At 49.5% G+C, this 22,746-nt stretch overlaps 1 protein-coding gene and 1 long non-coding RNA gene across 5 annotated transcripts; one reads left to right on the plus strand and one right to left on the minus strand.

Annotated features, from left to right (window-relative positions):
• The first annotated feature begins 635 nt into the window (after positions 1-635).
• LOC101162822 (WD repeat-containing protein 62) lies at positions 636-22,024 on the plus strand. 4 transcript variants are annotated; one of them, XM_011473251.3, is made up of 32 exons: positions 640-950; positions 12,147-12,238; positions 12,308-12,428; positions 12,489-12,656; positions 13,076-13,213; positions 13,289-13,471; positions 13,935-14,077; positions 14,145-14,331; positions 15,071-15,193; positions 15,262-15,395; positions 15,465-15,556; positions 15,673-15,798; positions 15,876-15,946; positions 16,272-16,387; positions 16,449-16,524; positions 16,587-16,698; positions 16,765-16,828; positions 16,894-16,980; positions 17,050-17,153; positions 17,225-17,277; positions 17,367-17,567; positions 17,641-17,705; positions 17,772-17,896; positions 19,002-19,088; positions 19,164-19,275; positions 19,355-19,448; positions 19,530-19,623; positions 20,580-20,760; positions 20,961-21,151; positions 21,325-21,429; positions 21,519-21,658; positions 21,735-22,024. In XM_011473251.3, exons 1-32 carry the CDS (start codon positions 714-716, stop codon positions 21,858-21,860), a joined length of 3,948 nt encoding a protein of 1,315 aa, XP_011471553.2. In that variant the 5' UTR covers positions 640-713; the 3' UTR covers positions 21,861-22,024. The 4 variants fall into 4 exon arrangements, 2 of the variants coding, with proteins under 2 accessions (XP_011471553.2, XP_011471554.2); XM_011473252.3 differs by having other exon boundaries at positions 643-950; positions 20,961-21,124; XR_002289785.2 differs by lacking the exons at positions 21,519-21,658; positions 21,735-22,024 and having other exon boundaries at positions 636-950; positions 20,968-21,124.
• Positions 1,357-7,804, minus strand: LOC110014795. The gene is made up of 3 exons (XR_002289787.2): positions 2,300-7,804; positions 1,991-2,084; positions 1,357-1,903 (listed from the first exon to the last, which is right to left on the minus strand). It is a non-coding gene; the product is annotated as an uncharacterized LOC110014795 (long non-coding RNA).
• Positions 22,025-22,746: the final 722 nt, after the last annotated feature.

The raw sequence follows: 22,746 nt of genomic DNA on the forward strand, positions 1-22,746 counted from the left end.
ATGTAGCCTGCTTTGAAATGGTAGTGGGTGTGGCCTTCCAGCAAGCTCACTTATGATTAGTGAGAGTGGTTGCTACGGAAACGATGACTTCAACTGACAGCGACCAATCACTGGTCACCAAGACGTCTGGCTCCAACATGGCGGCTCCATAGTGACTGAATTGACTTCATTCAGTTGGACCCGGAAGTAAACAGTTCTATGGATGACGTCACGCTGGCTCAGTCCAGTTCTGATACAGATGATGGTTCTAGACCTGAAAGAGAACATTAGTCCCAGTTCCCTCCAAACGTCTCTACTTTATGCAGAATATTTAAATTATTGATACAAAACGGTCAGAACCGGACAAAGAACTAAATGATGCTGCATTTTTCTATTAATCAATAAAAAGATAAAGATTATAATTCAGATGGTAAATTTGTTCCAGGTCTTTAAAACCTTTAAATTCTCAGAGTTTGTAACAGATTCAGCTCATTTTGTAATTTCAAGAACAGCTGAAGGTTTGGTTTAAGTTACGGTCATCAAACGTGCGCATGCGCGTTTTTTTCCAACTTTCTCCGGCGTCTCAGAAGGCCACAGGCCGCTACAGCTGCTCCAAGCTCTCGGACGCTGATTGGTCCCCTGGATGAAGAAGGGGGGAGCTGTGGGAAGCGTTTCATTGGCAGTTTCCAGACGGAGCCACGCCCTCGGCAGATGATTGGTGGGTAGCTCGCTGGATGGGCGGGGCCTGGTTTAAACTGCGCTCCCGCCCTGAACCCTGGCGTCAAATTTCGAACGAAGTTCCTCCGGAGGAGCACCTTCAACGAGCCGCTCCGCTTCAATTTGAGAGCCGCGAGGCGCAGGCTGACCCCCCCCGCGGCGGTACCGGCGCCATGGCGGAGCTCAACTATTCTGTCACCACCGAGAAGCGGCAGAACCGGCAGAGCACGCAGAAGAAGACCTCTGGGAGCCAGGTGAGGAGAAGCTAACCGCTAGACCGTTGCGCGTGAGAACTCAGGATGTATGCTAGCTCACCGAGCGGGAAACATGATTGTCACGCGGCTTCGCCCCTCAGACTTAACGTTCAGGAAGAACTGCCGACTAACGATGACAAGCTCACATCGGGCACCGGTGTAACTGTAACGGGGATGCACGTAACCCCCAGCTTCGAGCGGCAGAGGGCGCCGCTGCGCTTCTACAGTCTTAGCGGTCAAGGGTTCGAATCCCGGGATTGACCGTAGTGGGTCCGAACCGCCTCATTCTTCAATGATCTGACATTCTTCTGGAGTCAGTGGAGTGACGTCAGGTTTTGATGAGGCCAGTGACACCCAGACTGCCTCCTTCTGCTCAGTCATTGATTCCTTCAAACATTTGGTAGGTTCTGTTCCATCGTGTTGGCACCTCGTTTATTCATTTATGGCCCCGTGTTCCCAGCTGTTGCTGTATTTGAGTGAGCTTCTCTTTAGCAGTCACGCTCCATCGAAAGTATGTGTCGTGTTTTGTTGCGCATTTCAGTTTATTGTTGGGATTTGATCACATGATTTTCTCACAGTTAAATTCAGGGAACGGGCTATACAAATGGTTTGCCGTATTTGCAGCATTCGAGCACATGCAGTCATGTTTGCTGCTGCATCAGTGACAAGACACCTGACCTTTCCTGCTATGCCCCACTCCTCCATGAGGCTCCTTTAACCCTGGCAATGTTTCCTGCAGTGTGTTTCTGAGGAAAATGCTGCACTGCCAAGACTGATGATTGGAGTTCATGGCTTTCTGTGTCCACATAGTGGCCAGTAACGGCTAGATATGCCTCCATATTCATCGACGTCCACATATCAGCTGTTAAAGTAACAGCAACGGCACTCTGGAGGTCCTTTTTGGTTTTCTCCTTTTCCTCCTCATATCTCTGGCTCACCAAGTCCTTGATGGTCTGAAAATAACCATACAAATACGGTTACACCAATAAAATATAGTTATGTAGTTAGTACAAACATATAATAAAAATCCTTAAACATACCTTTCTGCTTGGTAGAGCATACGAGGGTACAAGAAGCTTCAGGAGCTCCCTGAATCCTGACTGTCTTTGATTATATTGACCACTGCCTCATCCACTGCAAGCCAAGAGGAACTATTTTGTCAAAAGCTTAATAAAAGGACTGTCATTCTTACAAACAATGTCAAATAGACATAAGACGACATGGTGGGGTAGTGGTTAGCACTGTAGCCTCGCAGCTAGAGGGTTGGAGGTTCGATACCAGGCCTGGAGCCTGTCTGTTTGCATGCATGTTTTTTTTTAGCACAATTTTTAGAATGAATTTCAACATACCTGGGGTACTCTCACGAGTATCTGCCAATTCTTCATTGCCATGCGTAGCTCTATAATGCCTCAGCATTGATGAAGTGCTCTTATTGATATAAGATAGCTCTGTGGAGCAGAGCCGACACTTCACCTACAATAACACAAAAAGTTCATTTATCTGAAAACAATTCAAACCTCTTACCAGAACATTACATTCACATGTTATAGAAAATAGACACCCTATCTCATGATTACGGATAAGGATCTCATGATTACATGATAACATGAATAAAGCAACTGTAAGGCTCTTTAACTGACTATCATATGTATCACAGGTCATTCACTTGATAGACTGATAAAGTGAGTGCAATGCGCCACTGTAAAAAATAGTATATAAAGGAGAAAAAGATTTACCTTGTTTGGCGTCACAAGATCAAAATTATTCCACACGGGGAAAACTTCCTAGGACGATCCAGGATCAAGCAGAACTCCATCCGACAAACCCTCGACATGTTGATGCAGTTTGTTTCCTGATAAACACACTTTGGCGCGGCACATCCAAACGATACAGTTCCTGTTTGGTCACGTGATTCTTCCTTAAAGCGATAAACACACCGATGCGAGGTTTCCCTCTTGAGCTCTCGGCACAGTGCTGATGCACCAGTGTCACTCGTCCCATCTGTATGAGCCAACTGAAGGTGGCACAGGTGAAGCGCTGCGTCATCAGCCAGGTTGTGGGTGTGTCACTGGGGGCGTGCGTGGCACGAAGTTTGAAAGGTGCTCACTTACTCGCGGTGAGGGATGTGAATGGATGAGGAAGTGGGGTGAGCCGCGGTGTTCACATAATTTGTTGACCGCGTTACTTGACCGCGTCACTTGAGTGGTTTTGGAAGCCTGTCACTGCTGGAATATTTAACTTATCAATCGTTTGGACTGTATGGATTGGAAACCTGCAGAATAAAATAAATACTTCGCAGCCAGGCAGACGTTTGGGACTTTTCATTGGAACGCGCGTCGGACAAAGAAGCCGCAGCTTAGCTCACGGCGGCCCTCAACGCTGTTTAGCCGCAACAATAAAGTCAACAAATTGTGACTCTCAGAGACTTTGATTGGTGGAATTATCACCCTGGAGTTTTGGAGATCATTCGATCGCTTTTGGAACTGGAAACTACTGGATGTGCGACGTGATTGGAGCGCCGCAGCCCACTACGTTCATTCATCGATGGTTTGGTACGGCGTTCATTCATAAAACCGTTGGACCTGAGGTATGGAAGCACACACAACAGATGCATGCGCCTGAAGACGGACAGTGATGACAACTCATCTTCACGTTTAAATAACAAAATGGAGCCAAGCGAATCTATATCACACTCTGATGTTAAAGATAAAGATGAAAAAAGACAACCAAAGCTTACTGTTAAAGCTTTGGAAAACAAGATTGAAAAGCTACAGAAAGACCGTCAAAGAAAGATTAATGAAATTAAAACTGTAATCAGAAACCTCAAGGAATTTATGCAAACTCAAGAAAATGTTAAGATTGTTCAGTCTCACTCTGATAACTTAAAGACATTAATGGAAGATGTTAATCAGCTTCATGAATCTGTCATTCCACTACTTCCATTAGAGGAACAAGAACTGCAAAATAACTGGTTTTCAAGCATTTATAGATTTAATTCTGCATTTATAGCTGAAGTTGGAAGTTGGCTTTCAAATGTGTATGATCAGTCATGTGACCTAAAGGCTTCCACCACAGAAGAAACCTCTCATCCACAACAGTCTGAGTTATTTGTTGAATCTTCAGTCAAAAAAGCAGCAGAGTCATACATTTCTCATGGGTCAAAGAACAGCAATGATGCAATTGATGATGTGAAGCCAAATGACAGTGTTTCCAACATTGGTAGCAGAAGATCAAACAAAAGCCACTCAAGTAGGAGTAGATCATCTCTATCCTCAACATCTTCAGCACGCATTAAAGCTGAAGCAGACATTGCTGCATTAATGGCAAGACAGAAAATGTTAAAACAAAAGCATGCTTTAGAAGAGCAAGAGGAACAGCTCAGGAAAAGGAAAGAAGAACTGAGTTTGGAGACTGAAATTGCAGCATCAGTGGCTAAAGTAAAGGTGTACCAGCAGAGCTCAGCTTGTTCTCAAGCAACAGCTGCTTCACGTAACGGATCTGATGGAATGAACTCTTATTTTGAAAGAGAACAAAAGAAAACGCAAACCTTAAATCCTTATTCTGAATCATTTGAGCCTACAGTTATTGGACAACAATCTCACAATAGTGTTACAGTGTGTCAGCCTCATTCACAGCCAGTCGTCAATACTAAAGTAAATCGAGTGGATACTCAGACTCAAATTACAGGCGTAGATCAGATGAACTCAGTGACTCAACAAAATGAAGCTTATACTATGAATCAGTCTCACCCTCAAACAGCACATGAAACGAACCCATCATCAGCTGGTGAAAGTAACCAATTAATATCAGTATTGGAAAGACAAAATGAAATCACGTCTTTGTTGGTTCATCAACAGTCTGTATTTTCACTCCCAAAAAGAGAAATTCCAGTATTTGATGGTGATCCTCTTCATTACAAGTCTTTCATTAGCGCATTTGAAGACAGCATTGAAGCTAAAACAAACAGTGCAAAGGATTGTTTGTATTTTTTAGAACAGTACACTAGAGGTCAACCTCGAGAGCTAGTAAGAAGTTGTATCCAAATGCCCAGTGATTCTGGATATGTTAAAGCAAAGTTACTACTTCAAGAACATTTTGGCTGCTCAATCAAGATAATTTCTGCATATATGGATAAAGTTTTTTCATGGCCTGCTATAAAATCTGAAGATGTAAAAGCTTTACAAGCATACAGTTTTCTACTCCGAGAATGCTGTAATGTTATGGAAGACACTGAATTCATGCACGAGTTGGATGTTCCTGGCAATATGCAAGCTATTATCAGGAAATTACCATATAAGTTGAAGGATAAATGGAGACACGTTGTTTGTGACATACAGGAAAGGTTTCACAGAAGAGTCAACCTTCTTGATATTGTTCAGTTTATTGAGAAGCAGGTGAAGATTGAAAGTGACCCACTGTTTGGTGATATTCAAGACTTATCTACTCCAAGGAAGGTTGTTAGAGCTTCCAAGCCACAGCCATGTTCAAAGTTCAAAGGAAGCAGTTTTGCTACCACAGTTGGTGCTACAAAAAGGAAGGTAGAACCTAGAATGGAGAGAGAGAAAAATTTACCTGTTGCTAAAAGCTGTCTTTTCTGTGGATCAGGACATTATTTGGATTTGTGCCCTCTATTGGAAAAGAGAACACATGTGGAGAAAATGACCTTTTTAAAAGAAAAGGGTCTGTGTTTTGGTTGTCTGTGCATTGGGCACATGAGTAAAGACTGCAGGAGAAGGCTGGAATGTAAAGTGTGTGGTTTGAAGCATCCCACAATGCTGCACATCTTTCCTAAAGAAAAGGAAACTGGTCCAATTCAGAGGAAGGAGAACACTGACAGTGCATGTGCGATGGCTTCACTTTCTGTCCAATCTAGTGGTTTAACTGGGGCCGGTGAACATGATTGTACTCTACCGATTGTACCAGTTCGAGTTAAATCCAAAAAGAGCCAACAAATGATAATAACATACGCCTTCTTCGACCCTGGTAGCTCTGCATCGTTTTGCACTGATGAACTCATGAGGAAACTAAAGCTAAGTGGGAGAAGAACCAACATCCTCTTAAGAACAATGGGTCAGGAGAAGATGGTTGGGAGTTGCATCGTTTCAGACTTGGAGATAGCTGGATTGGATGAAGATATGTTTTGTGAATTACCCGAATTGTACACACAGAGTTGTATGCCTGTACATCGTGATAATATTCCCCATCAAGACGATCTGCTAAAATGGCCACATCTGGCAGACTTAAGAATCACAGAAATCAATTCAGGAATTGATTTGCTTATTGGTGCAAATGTCCCTAAAGCACTAGAACCATGGCATGTCATACGAAGCGAAGATGGTGGTCCATATGCAGTTAAAACAATCCTTGGCTGGACAGTAAATGGACCTCTAAGAGTTGTAGTTGGTGGAGAAAGAAGAAATAAACAGTTAAGTGTCACTGTGAACAGAATATCTGTGTCTAGACTTGATGATCTGTGGCAACAGCAGATGAAAATGGATTTCCCTGAATGTTCTCAAGATGAGGAGCTTGGATGGTCAAGGGAAGATCATCGTTTCATGGAGATGGTTTCAAAATCCATCAAGCTGAAAGACAACCACTATGTCATTGGACTACCTCTGAGACAGATTGATGTGAAGATGCCAAACAATAGGGCGGTAGCAGAACAGCGTGTTTTGATGTTACAAAGGAGATTTACTAAAGACCAACAATACCATTCTGACTACACAGGTTACATGAATGACATAATCTCTAAAGGCTACGCAGAGAGAGTTCCTGTTGAAGAGCTTAATCGTGGTGATGGAAAGGTTTGGTATTTACCACATCATGGAGTTTACCACCCTCAGAAGAAGAAGATTAGAGTGGTGTTTGACTGTGGTGCTACGTTCCGAGGAGTTTCTCTGAATGCTCAGCTTTTACAGGGCCCTAATCTCTCAAATTCATTGGTGGGTGTCATCACTCGATTCAGAAAGGAGCCTGTTGTCCTTATGGCAGACATAGAAGCTATGTTTCATCAAGTTAGAGTACCCCATTCTGATTCTGATCTGTTGAGATTTCTCTGGTGGACAAACGGAGACCATACACAAGAGCTGGTGGAGTACAGAATGGTTGTACACCTATTTGGCGCAACATCTTCTCCAAACTGTTCCAGTTTTGCGCTGAGGAAATGTACAGAAGATAATCAGCATTTGTTCACCTCAAATGTGACCAACACTGTGCTTCATAACTTTTACGTGGATGACTGTTTGGTGTCTGTGAGTTGTGAAGAGGAAGCTGTTATGTTATATCATGGTTTACGTGCACTGTGCAAAAAGGGAGGCTTTCAGCTTCTGAAGTGGATAAGCAATCGCCGTAATGTCATAAATGCTATACCACAGCATGAAAGATCCAAAGAGGTGAAGAACATAGACCTGAACAGAGACAATTTACCAGTAGAGCGTGCATTGGGTGTGCTGTGGAGTGTTGAGTCAGATCTGTTCAGATTCAACATCATGTTGAAAGACAAACCTCTGACAAGAAGAGGAGTTTTATCGGTCGTAAGCTCTATCTATGATCCCCTGGGTTTTCTTGCGCCATTTGTGCTGACCGCAAAGCAACTCCTTCAGATCATGAGCAGAAGACGAGTTGGTTGGGACGATCCTTTGCCACAGGATATCGTGCAGGAGTGGAAAAAATGGTTGGATGGACTTCATCAACTTCAAAGTTTTGAAGTCACCCGGTGCCTTAAACCTCCAAATTTTGACAATACTTTGAGCGCTCAGCTTCACCACTTCAGTGATGCAAGTGAAGAAGGTTTTGGAACAGTGACCTATTTGTTGCAGCATGACTGTAAAGGGCAAGTGCACTGTGCATTCATAATGGGGAAAACACGTGTTGCTCCACTTAAGCCCGTTACAGTACCTCGCATGGAACTGACAGCAGCAGTGGTTGCAAGTCGAATGGATAAATTATGGAGAAATGAGTTGAGAATGGAACTGCAAGAGTCTGTATTATGGACTGATAGTACTTCTGTATTGAAGTATATCAAAAATGAAACGTCAAGATTCAAGACTTTTGTGGTGAATAGAGTCACAGAAATACTTACCTTGACCAAATCATCTCAATGGAGATATGTTGATACCCATAGGAACCCGGCAGACATTGCATCAAGAGGAGCCACTGTTGAATCTCTCTTGAAGAGTAACACATGGGTGTCAGGACCAAACTTTCTGCAGGAATCTGAAAGAAACTGGCCACTAAATCCAGATGAACTCCATAGAATCTCTTCAGATGATCCAGAGGTTAAGACCTTTGCATTTGTGAATGCTGTAGACGCCAGTGAGAAGGTTGATCCAGTTATGAGCTTCATTAATTACTTTTCTTCTTGGGTCAAACTGAAAAGAATGGTTGGTTGGCTACTCAGGTTCAAGCGCCTGTTGCAAATGTTTGTTCAAGAAAGAAAACAAATGAAAGCCAATCCAACAAGTTCCAGCTTTGATGGGGTGAGAAGTGAAGAACAAAAGAAGGAAGTAAGTTCAATCAATAGTGGCCAGAATGCATTTGGTTCTTTAACGCTGGAAGAGTTTACAGAGGCAGAAACTGCTATAATTCTTTATTGCCAATGGAAAAGATATTCACAAGAGATCACAAGTTTACAGAAAGGAGGGCACATAAAGAAGACTAGTCACCTCTACAATCTTAATCCTACTCTGGGAGAGGATGGCGTCTTAAGAGTCGGAGGCAGACTTAGTAGAGCAGCTATGCCAGCTGAAGCAAAGCATCCAGCTATTTTGGCCAAAGACCTTCACATTTCTGGGCTTATTTTACAATATGTGCATCATCAGACAGGACATGGTGGACGCAATCACATGCTTGCCGAACTACGCCAAAGGTTCTGGATGCCAGGAGCTAGCACCGCCATCAGGAAGATTTTATCCAAGTGTATTACTTGCCGCAGACTCCATGCTGCACCAGGCTGTCAGAGGATGGCAGATCTTCCCCCTGAGAGGGTATGTCCAGATGAACCTCCCTTTACTCGTGTTGGAGTTGATTGTTTTGGCCCCTTCGAGGTCAAGCGAGGAAGGAGCATGGTGAAACGATATGGAGTCATCTTCACTTGTCTTGCAATAAGAGCTGTACATCTGGAAGTATTGTCATCATTGGAAACGGATTCCTTCATCAATGGCTTCCGAAGGTTTAATGCCAGGCGTGGGCAAGTGTTGGAGCTGCATTCAGATAACGGAACCAATTTCGTTGGGGCTGAACGTGAGTTAAAGGAAGGAGTAAGAAGATGGAATCATTCACAAATCAGCAACACCCTACTTCAGAAGGGAATCAAGTGGATTTTTAATCCCCCCACTGGATCACATCATGGTGGAGTATGGGAGCGTCTGATCAAATCAGTGCGGAAGGTTATGAACTCTGTCTTAAAGACCCAGAGTTTGGATGAGGAAGGTCTTCATACCTTCTTATGCGAAGCCGAAGCCATCATTAACAGTCGCCCCATAACCAAAGCCTCCACTGATGTTAACGACTTAGAAGCCTTAACTCCAAACCATCTACTTCTCCTAAAATCTAAACCCCTATTGCCACCAGGAGTGTTTTCTCAGGAGGAAGTTTACGCTCGTCGACGATGGAGACAAGTCCAGTACATGGCAGATCTTTTTTGGAAACGCTGGTTGAAGGAGTACCTACCTCAGCTTCAAGAACGGCAAAAATGGCAGAGCATCCGGAGAAATCTTGTTCCTGGGGATATCGTCATCATCTTGGATGATTCTGCACCTCGAAATTCATGGCTGACTGGTCGAGTTGTGGAGACTGTTCCTGACAGGAGAGGACTTGTGCGACAAGTTCGCATTAAGACAAAGACTAGTTGTCTGAATAGACCTATTACCAAAGTGTGCCTTCTACAGGAAGCTGAGGAGCCATGAAGATCTGAAGAAGACTTTCTAGTTAACATTGACTCTTACTGTTGGAATGGTTTGAATGATCACTTGGGTTGGGTAAAGCTCACATGGTGGGTTGGTGTTTTAATGCCTTCATAGTTTTGTCTCCTACACATTGAGTAGGTAATTATTATGTGTAATAATTAGGGGCCGGAATGTATGAGCCAACTGAAGGTGGCACAGGTGAAGCGCTGCGTCATCAGCCAGGTTGTGGGTGTGTCACTGGGGGCGTGCGTGGCACGAAGTTTGAAAGGTGCTCACTTACTCGCGGTGAGGGATGTGAATGGATGAGGAAGTGGGGTGAGCCGCGGTGTTCACATAATTTGTTGACCGCGTTACTTGACCGCGTCACTTGAGTGGTTTTGGAAGCCTGTCACTGCTGGAATATTTAATTTATCAATCGTTTGGACTGTATGGATTGGAAACCTGCAGAATAAAATAAATACTTCGCAGCCAGGCAGACGTTTGGGACTTTTCATTGGAACGCGCGTCGGACAAAGAAGCCGCAGCTTAGCTCACGGCGGCCCTCAACGCTGTTTAGCCGCAACACCATCACTAGTTAACACTGTTGAATTATAACTATTAAACCCAAAAGAAGACTCCAATTCTACAGTTCTGTAAATCTATCAGTGGTTCTTCTCTTGTCTTTTCACTGATGGACACTTGGCAGCTCTTCTTCCCAAACAGCCGAGACCCTCAGTGTGGATGAAGAGGATTTTCATTTAGTCTGGACTTATTGAAGGTGGAGAAGTCAGAGAGGATGTGCTCCCAATTCTGAGTCTGTGTTGAAATTTTTTTTAAGTTTACTTTTTAAACCACAAATCAGTAAAGGAGAAACAAAATTCAGTAACCATTTTTAGATTTTCTATCTTATGACTTTTTGCACATTTAAACTCTGGTCATAAGTTATTGTAGAGCAGCCGGTCAGCCACTCCTATATTTTTATAAAAAACGGATGGAAATTCATGTTGGTGACACCAAATAGGTGCAGCCAAGATGCACAATAAGCGTGTTTGAGATCACCCAGGTGGACTGAACGCTGCACACATCACCTGGTGTGTGACGGATGTTTTTGCTTTTGCTCCAACATCACCTGTCAATCATCACAAAAATATCACCAGAAAGGGGTGGAGCAAGGCGCCGACCTGAGCAAACGCAGCTGGAAATGTATTACCGCACTAACTGCAAACCCCAAAAGACTACAAAACAATGCATTGTGGGACGTGTCCTGATGGGTTTTGTAGTTGAGTGATCAATTAAAATCATTTTAAATACCTATTGATTAAAAAAAGGCTACATGCATTACAAAACATTCAAATAAATATAAAATATATAATAACACAGATCGTACTGAGGGGAGAGGCAGATTAAAACTGAATGTTAAGGACAACTCCAACTTCCTGTTCTCCTTCAGTCTCGCTGCAGCTTCGCCTTCACCCCCCCGGCCCAGTCTCCCTAACGCTCCACGCGCGGCGCTGGTTCATCTCAAACACGTCTATCGTTGTATTTTTCACACGTATTTTCAGTGTGTCTAAGACTACATGTTGTCGCTCGCAGATGTGATGTCACGCAGGCCGTTGGATGTCACACATGTAGGTGTGGGACATAACCGTAACCCTCCTCCGGGTCTGTGCGACCCAGAGAAAAGTTCAGCTCTGACTGCATGTATTTAGAAAATTACGAGCGAATCAATACGTTCTAAAAAGGAAAGTAAGGAACTCCTTCATGTGGTGCGGGGAGGGGGCTGTCAGGTGTCCTGCCTTAAATGTTCCCCTGCTTTCAAGCCTGATAAATGTCACGCCCCCAAGAGTCATATACTACAGTGTGATTGGTTGGTTCGTCAGCTCTGCGCACGACAATGAAAAAGAGTCGTTCATGGGGGCTGCAAATGGGCCGCGAGTTTGAGACCCCTGATTTAGAGTGACCTGTTAGAAGTGGAACCAGTTTATGTTCCACCCCGAAGAACCAAAGTCACACTCAAAGCCCGTCTGTCTGTAGCTCCTGAACAGAACCGATGAGTCCAGCAGCTTGGATCACCTGGATGAAGTCAATGAGGTTGTGATGATGTTTTATGTTCTCCGTCATCTGATGGATTCAGAGCTTCAGACCTCGTTACCATGACATCGTTGTTGCGGCGACGTCGTACTGCCTGAGGCTACCTGTTCTTCCTGAGGATGGACGCAGACCTGGAGTCCAATCAGAACTTCAGGCCTGACCGTTGCTGTGGCGACTGCATCCCCTGTGTGAAGGTGACATGTCTGCACCTGTGTTCCAGGTGATTCTAGAGAAGGTTCTGGGCATCACCACAGTCAGCAGCAGTGGACTGACCTCTGACCCCAACACCGGCCTCATCGCATACCCAGCAGGGTAAGCCCCGCCTTTTTGCCCACCTGTGCTCAGAGTTCGTGTGGTCTCAGGTAACCGCTCTGCCTGCAGGAGTGTGGTGGTCCTGCTGCACCCCTTAAGGAACCAGCAGAACCACATCCTGAACTGGTCCAAGAAGCTGTTCACCGCTGTGGCCTTCTCTCATGACGGAAAGCACCTCGCCACTGGAGAGGTAAGTGTGGGCGGGGCCTGCTGTTGCCTCACAGTCGCTCATTGCGTGTGTGTGTTTCAGAGCGGGCACAGGCCCTGTGTGCGGGTGTGGGAGGTGGGGGGCTCTCAGGTGGCTGAGGTCCAGTCCCACAAACACAGAGTTTCCTGCGTGGCGTTCTCCTCCAACAGCGGCTACATCGTCTCCGTGGGTTACCAGCACGACATGACGGTCAGCGTGTGGGACTGGAGGGTGAGCCCAGAACGCATGCAAACACACATGTATGGAAACACGGACACACACACGTATGCAAAAACGGACACACACGCATGCATACGCGGACACACACGCATGCAAACGCGGACACACACGCATGCAAACACGGACACACACACACGCATGCAAACACGGACACACACTCATGCAAACACGGACACACATGCACGCACACACACATGCACGCAGAAGGGGAGTGGCATGTTGTCCCAGTGAGGATTGGTTTGCTGAAGGACCCGGTTCTTCATATAAAACATGAGCGACCTGGAACGTTCTCATAATGGGGTTTAGACAAGAACTGTGGAATCATGGGAGAATTTGTGGAATTTAGGCTTTAAGGAGCCGACTGGAAAACCACAGAGAACCACTAACCCCCCCTCCACCCCACCCTCCAGAAAGGCTCCATCGTGGCCTCCAACAAGGTCTCCAGCGGGGTTCTGTCCGTCTCTTTTTCTCAGGACAGCAGCTACTTCGTCACGGCGGGAAACCGCCACGTGAAGTTCTGGTACCTGGACGCCTCCAGGGAACAGCGGGTAATCACCTGACGCTCTGCGGCCAATCGCAGCTCTTCGGTCGCGCTCTGACCCGCTCTGTGCTCTGGCTTTCAGGTCTACGGCACGGTGCCCCTGATTGGACGATCGGGGCTGCTGAACGACCACAAGACCAGGGTGTTCTGTGGGGTCGCATGTGGGCGGGGCCTCATGGCGTCCAACACCTACTGTGTCACCAGCAGCGGCCTTCTGTGCCTGTTCAACCGCGTGCGGTACCTGGAAGCGTGGGTGGATCTGAAGGTGAGGAGCAGCTGGCTGCATTGGCAGATCTGCAGAGTGGGCGGATCCAGCTGTGACTGGCAGAACCTTCCAGAACCAGCAGGTTCCTGATGGTTCAGATGGAGAACCAGGATGTAAATACTGTGGTTTCATGCTGGGCTGCATGAACCCATCATGACCTTTGCAGGTCTGATCGTCTTTTTGGAGGTGTGGTAAAACCTGCAGTGTCCTCTGACGGACAGCAGGGGGCGCTTTTCTCCGTGAAGTTCGGCCTCTTCATGAGGTTGACTGGCTCCGCCTGCTCTCAGTAGGGCACGCTGCAGTGAGGTCTGACCTGATTGGCTGCTGTGATCATGTGACACAGCATTAGCAAATGTTCTTTGCTCCGATCCCTTTGGACCAAACCTCAGCAGCCTGACTGGCTGCCGGTGATGTCACTTAGTGGGAGGAGCTTCTGAGAGCCTTAGGCCTCTTCTGTCCGCAGACATCTTCTGCTAGCTGCCTGACGGTCAGTGAGGACTTTATCTTTTGCGGCTGCGCAGACGGTGTGATTCGAGTGTTCAGTCCTGACCGTCTGCAGTACTTGACCACGCTGCAGCGGCCACATCTCCTGGGGGCGGAGCAAGGGTAACAATCACACGCGCTCATCTCTGTGGTGCCTCCAGAACCCAAACTCACCGCGGTTTGTGCTCAGCCTGCAAGCATCCGTGTCGGACGCTCTGTACCCACCCACGCTGGCCCTGACCCTCGACCCCTGCAACCAGTTGCTGACCTGCGTGTACGGCGACCACAGCATCTACGTGTGGGACGTGCACGACGTGCACAGCGTGGAGAAGATCTACTGGGCGCGGTACCACAGCAGCAGCGTGTGGAGCCTGGAGGTCAGTCCCAGGAACTGAGAACTGTCAGTAATCTGATTACCGCGAGCAATCTGATTTCTTCAAGTACCCTATTGGTTGAGTAATTTATAATTTTGAATAATCTAATTATTGCAAGAAACAGGATTGGGACGACTAATCAAATTTCTACAAGTAATCTGATTATTTAGAATAATATAACTACGTAAATTAATGATTGTGAGCAATCTGATAGTTGGTGAGTAATCAGATAATCTGACCGTAATCGGGTTACTGCAAGTAATCAGATAATTGTGGGTAATCTAATAACTGGGAGTAATCAGATAACTTCGTGTAATAGGTTTACTGCAAGTAATCTAATTGTGGGTTATCTAATTAATGGAAATTACATGAGTATGGCGACTAATCATATTACTCGAGTAATCAGGTTATTGTGAATAACATAACTGTGGGTAAACTTATGATTGTGAGTAATCTGATATTTGCTGGTAATTTAATTACTGCAAGTAACAAGATTATGGTGAGTAATTGGACAGTAATCGGTTATTGTGAGTAATTGGATAATTGTGGGTAATCTAATTACTGCCAGTAACAGTGAGTAATCGTATCACTGCGAGTAATTGGGTTATTTGGACATTTGATCAGTCCTCTTGTTTCCGTTCCTCACATGCTGTAGTAATCGGATTACTCTGACAAAGGCTGTACATCCCGCCGTTTCCAGCTGACCTGAGCGTTGCATGTCCTCCGGGTTGGGGGGGTGTAGGTGTATCCGGAGCGGCCGTATCCGTCCCACGCTCCTCTGCCGGCGTCCTCCTTCCTCAGCTGTTCCTCAGATAACACGGTCCGGTTCTGGAACGCCGCGTCCCACAGGAACCTCTGTGGCGATGTAAGAGCTTGTGGGGGTGGGGGTGGGTTGTGCTTCAGGCATCTGGTTCTTACGGGTTCTGCTTCCAGGACCTGCTGAGGATCCTGAACCTGGGAGCTGCGCAGCAGGGGGAGGCGGTGGACGGGAAGCCGGGAGTCAGAGTTCTGGCCGTCAGTCCAGACGGGCAGCACCTGGCCGTAGGGGACCGCTCTGGAGACCTGCGGTGAGGCCCCGGCTCGGCCCATCTGTGGGGGGTGGGGCGGCGCCTGATGCTCCTCTGCTCGTGTCTCAGGGTCTTTGGGCTGCAGTTTCTGGATCAGCTGGTTAAGATTGAAGCCCACGACTTGGAGGTTCTGTGTCTGGAATACTCACCTGCTTCCACAGGTAAGGTCCAGGACAGGACCACAGAGCCCCCTAGGCCCGTTTTCTGCCACAGACGCGGGTGGGTGGGTTTATAAAACACCCTGCTTCCCGGATTTTGACCCGTGCTGCCGTCGCAGGTGTGAGGCTGCTGGCGTCGGCCGGCCGGGACCGCCTCATCCACGTCTTTGACCCGGACCGGAACTACAGCCTGCTGCAGACTCTGAACGACCACTCCGCCTCCATCTCCGCCGTTAGGTTCACAGGTGCCCCCCCACACCCACCCGCCCTGCATGACGGCGCTCCGTCACCATGAAACCTGAACCTCTCACCTGTGTTTAAGGTGAGAGTCCGGAGGTCCACCTGGTGACCTGCAGCGTCGACAAGAGCATCAACTTCCAGACAGCCGAGCAGGTGAGCCGAAGTCATGGGGCGCTGCAGTCCTCCGGGGGGTGCTGCAGTCCAGACCCACTCCAGAATAGCATCTGTGTAACTGCTGAAAGAACACTTGAAGGCGCGCCCGTCTAGGGAAGGCGCGCCCGTCTAGGGAAGGCGCGCCCGTCTAGGGAAGGCGCGCCCGTCTAGGGAAGGCGCGCCCGTCTAGGGAAGGCGCGCCCGTCTAGGGAAGGCGCGCCTGTCTAGGGAAGGCGCGCCCGTCTAGGGAAGGCGCGCCCGTCTAGGGAAGGCGCGCCCGTCTAGGGAAGGCGCGCCCGTCTAGTGAAAGCGCACCTGTCTACAGACGGCAGACGGTCCGGGGTTTTCCAGGCGCCACTGTGTTGTGGAGAAGACCTCGCTGTACGACATGGACTGCAGCAGAACCCAGGCGGTGGTGGCCTGCCAGGACCGGAACATCAGGTGGGTGTACCGGGGGGGGGCTGCTGCGGGAAGGCGGGGCTGACACCGCGTCTGTCCTCAGGGTCTACGGCGTGGACAGCGGGAAGTTGCAGAGGTGCCTGAAGGGCTCGACCAGCGACAGAGGCGCCCTGCTGAAGGTACGGCCCTCGCCTCAGCGGGATCGTGCTCAAACCCTCCGCTGATCTGAGCGTGTCTGCAGGTCCGAATGGATCCGTCCGGGTCGTTCTTTGCCACCAGCTGCTCCAACAAAAACATTGAGGTTTTCGACTACGAGACGGGAGAATGCGTGGCCTCGCTGTTTGGTCACTCAGGTAAGCCCCCCTCACGGCGAGATGATGTCATCAGAGCGAGACGCTCAGCTGTCGGTGTCTCCGCAGAGGCGGTCACATGCCTGAGGTTCAGCTGGGACTGCACACGCCTGGTGTCTGCGTCGGCCGACAGGTGAGCTGCGCCTGCATGCCAGCGGCTGCGTCGGAGCGTTGCTCAGCTGTCTTCTCCTCCTGCAGCTGCATCTTCGTGTGGAAGCTGGACGGTCACATGACCGGCAACATGAGGAAGATTCTCAGGCCCGCCCACCAACAGCCCGGCATCAGGTGAGTGGCGGGAACGCCGTGCGGCGAGCTCTGCAAAGCGGCTGTGCATCAGCGGCTCTCTGTCTGCAGGAGGGAGACCTTCATCATGGCCCCCTGTTTGCTGCCCCAAACGGAGGAAGAGGAGGAGGATGAAGCTGAGCCCCAGACCCCGATTAGACTGGACACGCCTGACGGTGAGGCCCCCCCCACGAACCGCACACACTGTCATGGGGGGATGGGTTCTAAAGGATTTGTTTGGTTCCAGAACCTTTTCTGCTGCAGAGCAACGGGAAGATGCCGCTGTGGTTCAGGAAGCTGGTGAGAGAACGGTTCTGTCTGTGGTTCCTCTGTGTCTGTGGTTCTTGGTTCTTTATACGCCCACTTTCCAACTGTTTTAATATCTTCAGCAAGCTCAGGGCAGGACCCCCTCTGTCAACCAATCAGAGGCGGAGCCTTACCGGCCTCAGGGCCGATGGGCGAACTCCCTCGTCACCTGCTACACGTTTTCCCCAAACACCATCAGAAACAACCAGGAGGAAGAGGAGGAAGACCTTCGCCATCAGAGCCTGGAGCATCTGCTGGGACACGAGGAAGAGGAGGAGCCAGAGGTGGGTATGACCACCTGCTCAGGTGGGTTGTGTGTCACATGACCTGTGGGCTGACTGCGTGTGCGCCCTGCAGACGGTGGTGGAGCTCAGCAGCACCTTCACGGTTCTCGGCGACGGCACCTGTACAGGCGTGGATGGGTGAGTGCTCTTTACCGCCGCTCGCCGTGCTCTGCTCCTCCCCCTGATTGGTGTGTTTTCCTGCAGACGCTTCAGCATAGACGACGCCGCTATTGGACAGGGGGCGGAGCCTGTATGGAGCACCCAGCTGAGCCCGGACTCGGCGTGCTCCGAAGGCTCCGTAGGAAGTCTGGATCAGCAGCAGGACTCAGGTCAGTCCACCCCTCAACCCAGGTTCTGGTTCTGGTACTCGGCCTGCAGGGTTCCACAGGTTCCTGTCCTCAAAGACCCTGTTGGGTCCAAACTCCTCATGTTTCTGTGTGATGCTGGTGAGGCGTCCACCATTGGAGTGGGGTTTTCGGCGACGCACAGGTTCTCAGGGACACCCGGGAAGATTGTCTGTGATGGTTGGAGGAGGGCTGGTTCAGGGGGGGGGGGCAAACTAGGGCCCGTGGGCTGGATCTGCCTCCATGTTTGGTCTGTCCCACTGACCCATGTTTTTTTTTTCATCTGCCCACACGATCAACTTGACATTTTCTTCCCCCTTCTGCAGCCGTGTCCCGATCTGAAAGCCTCTAAAATCTGTCAAACAGAGCAGGAGACAGTCTTTCCTTTCTACGTCACAGTTCATCTTTCTTTTAGAGCGATCATGTTCTGTGTCCTGATTGGCTGGAGACCCTGTCAATCAATCTCCTCCATGTCTCCTGTAGAGAAAGGCGGAGCTCTTCAGATCAGAAATCTGTGATCCATCAGATCTTTGTTTTCATTCTAAGATCCTGAACTAATTTCTGTGAAGGTTTGAGAATTTAAACCAGAGAAAGTGTGAAAATGTTCATGTCTGTGTGAGAAAAGTGTTTTTAGTCAGTGAGGAGTTTTACTGCCATAAACGTCTGGAATCAGACTCTGTGGGTTTCATAGATCACGGTTATTGTTAGAACATAACTCCTGCAATAAACGAGGAACTCTGTTCTGGTGAAAAGGTAACAGAAATATGATTAGCTGCAGCAGAAGACAGAAATGTGCTTTTCATGATCACTGGATGAGAAACAGACGTGCAGAACACAGCTGCTCAGTTTTAGAGCAAACTGAGACGTGAGGAGCTGCAGCCTCAAAGTCTGCATTAGGATTATGACAGCAGAGGATCCACTAGAGATCCACTAGATCCACAGTATATTTTTCCTGAATTTTTGTCTTAAAAAATCATAGTTCTTTGGTCATTGTATTGTTTCATAAATGTTATTTATGTATTTTATTAAAAGGGTCATGAATGAATGAAACTTTATTGAGACGCTGACTCTCAGTCTGGCTCCTCCTCAGACACGGACTCGATGAGTCAGAGCAGCTCTGCAGGCAGCCTGAGTGCTGAGGATGAAGAGGACAGGAACCCGTCCAGCCTGAGTGAAGGTAGGACGCTCCCCATCGTGAGGAATCGAGCCGCCGCCGCCGCTCTGTGACGCCGCCGCCGCTCTGTGACTGCAGAGAGGTTCGACACGGACCTGAGGAGCTTGCAGCCCCCAGGAGAAAAGCCCTTCCTGAATCCCCGCCTCAGCATCTCCACGCGCTTCCTGTCCCGCTTCCAGGACAGAGTCAGGTCAGATGTCCTCAGGACCGCCGCCCTCACCTGCAGGACAGGGCTCTGGTCCATCCAGGTGACTGTTGTGTCTTTGCAGGGCGTGGCCGGCCCGTTGCAGGCCGTGGCCGGCCCGAGCTCCGCCCTCCATCCCAGATGGGGTAGCTGAAGAAAGCCTGGGCAGCTCCACGTCGGTACGCACACACCTGACTGCCGTCAGCACGGGGCCGGCCTGTGAGGGAGAACCCTTCATGAAACCCAGTCCGTCTTTCCAGGTGAAGTCCGACAGGAGCGGCGCCGGGTCGGCCGTCTGGACCCGGACAGGACGCTGCAGACCGGTTGAGGGTAGAACCGCTGTGCTCCAGACAGGTGGGAGGTTTCCCCTCTAAATGTCAAGCTGTGGGCGGAGCTCCTGCAGGTGGACGAGGCCCTCGGCGGCGACCTCCACCTGCTGAAGCCTCCTCCACCTGCAGCTGTGAAACCAGACGGACTTCTGCTTCTGTGGTTGGCGTGGCGGCAGAGAGGCCGCCAGTTTCAGATCCCGTTTTGGACAGCAGCAGATCTTAGAGCTTCCCTGGACGACCTGCAGGAATCAAAGTTCACACACCTGGAAACGGATCCGTTGGTCTGTCCCCTCAGAACGCCACTCATGTGGCGCTGAGTCTGAGGTCGGGCGCCGTGCGTTCTGAGCGTCGGGCGCCATGCGTCGGTCCGGCAGCACGATTCAGGCGTCACGGCGGGATTTAGGGGGCATGGCCGTCCAGGGTTAAACATCTGAACTTTGGCGAGGATGAGGCGCCGCGTCGACCATCAGGGTCTTTGGGCGACTTGTTCAATGATCAGCGGGTGCCCCCCCCCCACAGCGAGGAGGATCTGACCGTTCTGGTCACGAACTTGAGGAGACTTGAGTGTTTTTCCGTTGATGCGATCATAAAGTGATCGTCCATCAATCAATCGTCTACTTTTCTTTTGTCTGATGCGGGACAGCCAGCCGTCACGCTGGGTCACAGAGACCCAAGCAGCGCTCGCCGTACGGCTCTGCATGATGTCATAACGCAGACGTGGAGACGGATCAGCGATGTTTCTGTAGAGCTCTGATCCGTGAAGGAGATGAACGCAGACGCCGCTGTGGCCATCAGGCCAGGTTAGCGTTAGCTCCGCCCACACGCCTACAATTTATGAAGACGTTCTGACAGGCGTCCAGATGGAGGCAGCCGACACACAGTGGTGTGGTGCAGAAATCCTTTGACCTGTTTGAGGAGGGGGGGCTAGAACAGCCCCCATGTGCTCATGTCATCTGACGTCTCTTCTTGACCCCCCATCAGATAAGACCTCACACAACGTCAGGACGTCCTCTCTGGATCCAGCAGGTGAAGCCCCCCCTGTGGACCTGGAGCCCAGGCTCCACCTGGATGCCCCCCCACAGACCGGGAACCAGCAGAACCTCACCGTCGTCTCAACGGCCCCCCAGCCCAACAGTGAGGCCCCCCAGGTCCAGAGCAGCAGGTGCCCCCCCCTTTGGTCTTTCTGCGGAGGTCCTGGTTCTGAACTCAAAAAGGGTTCCAAAATATTGAATCGGGTCCATTTGAGGCCGATTTCCATTCAAAGAAACTTTATATATCTACAGTAACCGTTTCTGAGGTCAAAGGTCAGGACTGAACATGGGTGCAGTTGCCTTGAGGCTAGCTAACCGCTGCTGCTCTCAGCCTGCAGGTGGAGGCCACGCCCCCTCAGGTGCCATCCCAGGACAGGGATCGTATGGGGAGCGCCGGCAGCCTTGAAGAAACTCTGACCCATACATTCATCCAGAGCCCTGCACTTTTGGCCCCGCCCACCACTTGCACTGAGAGCAGAGTGCCACCTGATCCAGGTGACCCGGTTCTTCCTGGGAACACAGGTGTGGGGAACAGATGGGTGTCTGCGGTTCTAACGTCCACATGTACTGATCACTGAGGTGTAGTTCCACCCCGCCCCTCTAGGGGGCTGCATCCATGTCTAACTCACCTTTTCCACACGGAGACAGATCCGCTGAAGGAGGAGGAGCTTCTCTGACGGTTGTTTTGGTTTCAGACTCGGACGTGTCGGCAGATCATTTCCTGCTGGTCCCGCCCTCCTGCACCTCCTCACCGTTCTCAGAAATGCCCCGCCCCCATGAAGCAAACACCTGTCAGATGGGTAACATCCTGTTCAGTAGAAAGGTTTGATGTTCTTTGATCTGCCGAAGCTCCTCCCCCTGATTGTGTGTCCCGCCCCTCCCCCTGCAGGGGCCTCCATGCAAGGCGCGCTTCTATCTCCGCCTACAAACCACAACCGGGAGGCCTGCAGGCAGCAGTGTCACCACGCCGCCGCCCACCTGCAGCAGGCCGCCGCCCACCTGCAACGGGTGGTGCACCTGTACCAGCAGGTACAGCTACCGACTGGATCAGAACCTCTTGACCAGCGCTGAGAAACCAGACCCGTTTGTTTTGTCCTTGTTGCAGCTCGGGTCCTCGCAGCACGGCGCCCTGCAGGAGGCGCTGTCCATCGTTCAGGCACACCTGCACAGCAGCGCCCCCTCTGTTCTGCTGCAGGATAGCGGCACGTCGCGCCCTCTGGGGAAACGCTGAGCTGCAGGGCCGGACGACCCGGAAGGAACTGGAGCAATTAAGAACCAGAACCGCTGGTAACAGAAGATAAAGTGGACCTTCTTTCCCACAAGCCTCAGCGGTTCTGACCGCCGTCTTTTGTAGTGTTTGTGTAGTTGCTGCTAATAAAGTTTTTGTTTTTAGGACCGTGTTCTCTAACTTCTGTGCACGCGGGAAAGTGAAGGAGTCTCTGTGTGCCGCTGGCTTCTGCGGTCCAGTTAGCAAATTTATGCTAACAGGGTTGTAATAAATGTCCGATCGCTCAAAGGTACTTTTATGGCCCAGTGCCCCTCCCGCCCTCTTCTGACTGAGATGTTCCCCCCTGCCCCCCATCAGAAGAGACTTGGGAGTCCAGAAAGTTTCTTAAATACTCTGGTTTTGTTTCCTTTACTAACTTTAGAACCGGTCCTTGGTTCTGACCCGGGTTTAATTTCAGTTTCAGACTAGAATAGAACATCTTTATTTATGCAGCACTTTTCCCAGAACGAATCGCAATCACATCTTCTTTCTCTTTGGGCTTTTCCCATCAGGGGTCGCCACAGCGAATCATCCTTTTCCACCTCACTCTATCATGGACATCTTCTACCCTAACGTTAGCCAACTTCATGTCCTCTGTTAAGACATCCATGTATCTCCTCTTTGGCCGTCCTCTTGCCCTCCTGCCAGGCAGCTCCATCTCCAACATCCTTCTACCAATATATCCACTATCCCTCCTCTGAACATGTCCAAACCATCTCAGTCTGGCTTCTCTGACTTTGTCGCTAACACAGGCAACGTGAGCCGTCCCTCTGATGTACTCGTTCCTTATCCTGTCTAACCTGGTCACTCCTAAGGAGAACCTCAACATCTTCATCTCCGCTACCTCCAT

The sequence above is a fragment of the Oryzias latipes genome, chromosome 13 (genome assembly GCF_002234675.1).
Source record: "Oryzias latipes chromosome 13, ASM223467v1".
Taxonomy (NCBI): Eukaryota; Metazoa; Chordata; class Actinopteri; order Beloniformes; family Adrianichthyidae; genus Oryzias; species Oryzias latipes.